The sequence below is a fragment of the Meleagris gallopavo genome, chromosome 16, assembly GCF_000146605.3.
Source record: "Meleagris gallopavo isolate NT-WF06-2002-E0010 breed Aviagen turkey brand Nicholas breeding stock chromosome 16, Turkey_5.1, whole genome shotgun sequence".
NCBI lineage: Eukaryota > Metazoa > Chordata > Aves > Galliformes > Phasianidae > Meleagris > Meleagris gallopavo.
The window spans coordinates 5,101,032-5,106,113 of NC_015026.2; the positions used below are offsets into that span (position 1 = coordinate 5,101,032).

The 5,082-nt window shown below is 36.8% G+C and overlaps 1 protein-coding gene across 1 annotated transcript; it reads right to left on the minus strand.

Moving 5' to 3' along the window:
* Positions 1-187: 187 nt before the first annotated feature.
* LOC104913385 (transmembrane channel-like protein 7) lies at positions 188-5,072 on the minus strand. The gene is made up of 6 exons (XM_010719468.3): positions 4,931-5,072; positions 4,453-4,636; positions 3,580-3,710; positions 3,140-3,295; positions 2,312-2,390; positions 188-1,205 (listed from the first exon to the last, which is right to left on the minus strand). Exons 1-6 carry the CDS (start codon positions 4,999-5,001, stop codon positions 1,101-1,103), a joined length of 726 nt encoding a protein of 241 aa, XP_010717770.1. The 5' UTR covers positions 5,002-5,072; the 3' UTR covers positions 188-1,100.
* Positions 5,073-5,082: the final 10 nt, after the last annotated feature.

Sequence of the window (5,082 nt, forward strand, 5' to 3'; positions counted from 1 at the left end):
AGGCGGGAGCCTATGAGGTAATTCCCGCGCGGTGCCGCAGGGGGAGCTAAGGGAGGTGCTCACACATGCTACTCCTCGTGTAAACGTGCTTCCCAGGCAAATAAAGCAATAAAACCTCAAACTGTCAACTCAGTTTACACCGTTCAACAAAACTTAAAATAAATAAATAAATAAATAAATAAAGTACTAGATTTTAAAAATTGATTTATTGCATGTTAATTTCTTTACAGTTGAGGACAGAAAACATTACAAAACATCATAAAAAAAGTATCTTACGTTAAATGCCAGTGTACTACCAGGAATTTCAAGTAACGTACACAATTCTTTACACAGCAATCTGGAGAAAAACAGCCTTTAAATAAAGGGAAAAGCTTGTAGGCTACATGGAAACATTGTTCTGAGTCACACAGCTACATTTGTCCATTTAAACAAGCATTTAAAGGATAGTGGCATCTGAGTTTCTGAATGCTGCATTTCTGAACTATAAATAACTCCCAAATATTCACATTTTAGAACACAGAGCAGTATTCAAGACACTTGTTCAAAACTGAAATGCATGCAGTAAAGTCTTGCTCATTTAAAAGAGGCTCCTGCACACCAATGAGCTGGGTACCACAGAGCAGGGACTGCAGCTGGGTCCTCCTCCTGCTTATTTTCTTCATCTAGTGTTCAACTGTGCTATTTCAAAATACTGACATGAGTCTGTTTTGCTTTCGTTTTAAAAGAGATCTGAGTGGGAAAACGTAAAACCACCCCACCCACTCACCCCACCCCAATTCTTACAAGTATAATTTATAAAAACAGTACAGAGTTTTTAAATAGTTTCAGTTCTGATCACATTTTGCACAAAACTCCAAAATACAAACAAACCAGGAACTTATCACAAACCCTAACAGCTTTGAAATGGTAGCAGCAATAAAGTGCCCTGCAACACAATGTTTTAAACAGGTCTAATATGGTACAAATAAGCTAAACTTCCAGTCTTGGAAACTCTAAGGCCCACTAGCATAATCAACACTAACAAGAATGTTAAGCATCCACTACACAGATCACAGAACTGGTCAGCTGCTCTGTTTTTACATGCTGCAGATCATCTACCCTTATCTAGTGGTTCCAGGAGCATCAAAAGTCAACTTCTGGATTTTTGTGGAATTTTTCTGAGCTTCTGTTAGTTTTGCAATTAGGAACAACTTGTCACGACTCTCCTGGAAAGACAGAATGGAAAGTGCACTCTAGATAAAAAAAAAAATGTACGAATTCTATATATAACTCTTTTCTTTACTAGAATAGGTGCTCTCATCACCAGGTACTCTAATTAGTGGTTAACAGCATTCTCTCAAATGCCGGAACTATTTTAACAATGGCTTTGAAATCATTTACCTTGTTTTAGGTCACATTATCAGTTCTGCATTGAGCCCAAAAAGAAATATCTGACATACCTAGAAATTTAGAACTGTACTTCCAAGAAATCAAACAGCAGTGTGCAAGCAACAAAATAAAGGCTTTTGCTCCTAAATCCCTTACACTCTTAAAAAATCTCTCACCCGGAATGTTTTTATTTTTTGTTTTTTTCCCTAATGGTAAATTGTTAAGTATCATACCTAGAAGATGCACTTAACAAAACCAGGATCTTTCCTAATAAAGTGAGAAGTCTTAGTAGAAAGGTTAGATTCAGACCACAGCATTCAAATTCTCTTAAACTGATAAACACTAGTAGCTTTTGATGGCTGCAAATAACACTGGCAACATTCTCTAAAGTCTAGTTAGTGGTGATTTGTTCCACCTTAAGTATTCGTTGCAGGTAGTGCTGGGACTAATACTCAAGAAAAAGTCCAGCTACAGTAAAGTAGAAACACAGACTTGGAGTGAAGGGTAAGAAGTTAGGTGTCTGTCTATGAGCGTGGAGAAGGAAACAATCAAAGACTGAAAGATGGTGGAACGGACAGAAGACTTAAGTCTGAGGTTCTCTTTTGGCAGGAAAAAAAAAAAACACGCAAATGGGTTGATTTAAGCAACGCAACAAATAAGGAACAGGGACATCACTTCTCAGAAGTGCATCCCACACACCTGCGTTGCTGATACAACTGGGTCTTGCTGCAGTTGCAGCTGATGCCCAAGCACACCAACTGGACTGAAAAATACTTCTGTGCTTCAGTTACTTTTCCTATGTAATCTATGAAACATTCTTCAGTGCCTGTCCAAACACCAAATATGCAGAAGTGTGGGAAGACTGTTCCTCCTCTGTATGCCTGATTATGGATGCCACAAGGAAAACCTCTGGGGTACAAAAATATAGTGGGTTAAATCTTACCATAACCAGTTGTTCCCTTAGCTGCTCAACCACTCTTTTGTGCGCTCCAGCCAAGGCAATCAAATAGAACATAAGGAGGCTGCAAACAGCAAACCAACATTATGTTAGCACCATGCAAACAAAAAGGCTATTATAGGTCAGGGGAATCAATGGTCTACATATATGCTTCAGATGAAAGGAAGCTGAGGAAAAAATACATTAGGATATAGCTCTGCTGAGAAGCACCTGCTATTTTTGTTATTGTCAGGCTGGGACAGAGCTCTAGAAGATGTAGAGGCAAGGCCTATTTCAGATTTTATGGATGGTGTTTTGACAGCTCTCTCTTTATTGTACAATTGTGGAGTCTCCGCTATTAACAATATTCAAAACCCAACTGCACATGGTTCCCAAGCACTTACCCTAAGCTACCCTGCTTTGAACATGAGGGCTGAATTAGATCTCCAAAGGTAACCTCAAACCCTCAAAATTCTATGAAACCATACCAATTTTTACCTTACAGAATGACTTTCAGTCCTCCCTCCTCACTTTTTTTTTCCTTTTAAACAAAGTTTAATGAACAGAATTTGTGATCATAGGACTTACAACACCAATTTGCAGAACAGTTAACAGTTCTGAGAAAGAAGAATGTAGGAAATGGGCTGTGAAAGAGGAGGTGGAATAAAACTAACAAACAACAATAAATGGGCAAAGACATAAGGACTGAGGCTTCGTATGGGCTTTGATGCTTTTGACTGCAGATGGAAAATATGGTCTAAAATTTGTTATCAGCTCAGTAAGGAAGGAAACTAGCCATTTATAACGAGATCATTATAACGAGATATTACTTACCAGGCAACCAGAAAAAAAGGCACTGCAAAAGCTTCTGATGCTATGCCAAAAAGGAATTTCTGCAGACCTATTGGAAACCCAAGTATTGTATCTGGAACAACAGCCCATGAAGTGTTAAAATTCCTGAATGGCCCACATGCCTTAGAAGAAGAGATACTGTGAAAAAAAAAAAAAAAATCAGAAGATAAATGAGATGTTACATCAAAATGTAAAGATAAAATAATCCAACGCAAGGCAGCACTATCTTGTTGATAGGGTAAAAGCGTACCTCATCTTAAAAATGGTATTTTTTTGTTTATATAAACTAAATAAAAGTTTGATTTTATTATAGGCAGGTACACGGTATTCTATTTTATTATTTATAAATTATTAATCTGTTTCTAGGGAACTGACAACCTTAAAGCAAATGCCAACTTCACAGAAGTTAAATTGTTACTTACTGTGCTATGCTGACTCCCAAAGGAATGAAAGCTAAGATGAGCCCAATCAACAGCACCACCAAGAAGAAAAAATTGGAACTTGATGCTCTGATAGGCCTACTTGCAGGTTTACATGTGTGTATCAAACTGATCTGGAGAGAAAAAATGAGCAAGAATGTTACATCTATCAGTGTATTAACATATTACTTCCCCACCAACTGTATTTTCCATCGTCAGATATGCTACCAGGCAACCTTCCTTCCTTTCACGTACATGGACTGAGACGGGCTAAGACAAGAATGTTCTGCATCAGAACATCTCTTATTTTGGATAAGTCTGATCCAGATCACACTTGTGCAGAGCCAAATGACATCAGTCACATAGTATATCATCTATAACACAGCCTTTTGCTATGATCTGCCAAAGCTTCAGTGGATATACCCCTTCTCACAAGAATTAAACACTGATAAGAATTTGTTGCACAGGAGATGTCTAATTGTAGAGCAAGGTTTCTGATATACTGAAACCACATCACATATCTAATTAAGCATGGACTTTCCCTTTTGCTCCCAAACATTTAGCAGCTTGGCAAAATCTTGCCTGAGTTCTAAGCACCGTAAGCAGTAAACAGATCTATCCAAAAGGAATTACAAATTACTTTTATTAGAAGAGATTTTTTTAAAAAAGGCTACAAATTGATGTAGTCATTAAAGTGTTCCTTTCCTTTATGCCAAAGCAAATCTTAAAAGTAAAAAAAAGTTACAAAAAAATAGAATTTTATTACCTCATTTCCTGCATATCTTTTTTAAGGCTTTGTTTTAAATCAACTTCATATCAACATAAAAAAAAGTTTTCTTTGTTGTTGTTTGTATTTATACCAAACATCTTCATTACCTTTTTAATGTAAAAGATGATGAAGTATTTTATAGTTGCTATTGCAGGAAGAAGTGGTGAAAAGAAGGTTCCAATCCAGCAGATAGTCTGTCCATAAATGATATCCAGGACATTGTCAGAAATTCCAAATTCCTGCAAACCCAACCACTGAACTGGCTTCCAAGAGCAGTAAGTAACTAGCATCCTAAAAACAAAGAACATCACTAAGTTCTAGAGTGAAGCGACAGAGCTTAGGTGAACCCTAATACACGTGAAATTCAGCATTGAAGCATTCAATGATGTGACAGAAATATGTCTGAAGTAGATTCAAGTCTCAAAAAAAAAAAAAAAGCATCCATCTGTATAAGTACTTGAATAACCAGAAATATTTTACTTTAAAACTATCAATCTAGTTAGAAATACAGGGAATTAATAAATGAAAAAAAAATAAATCATAAATCATTTTGTAAAGGCATGCTCAAAAGGCAGAGACACTTACTTCCTAGGAAAGCCCACAAACAGGGTCACAGCAATTATTATCACGAAATCAAATATCAACAGTTTATACATTTCTTGCCCAACTGCAGACTCCCAGCACTAGAAAAACATATCAGGAAAAAAATCAGGATTAAAAGTCGAATGACAAATGGT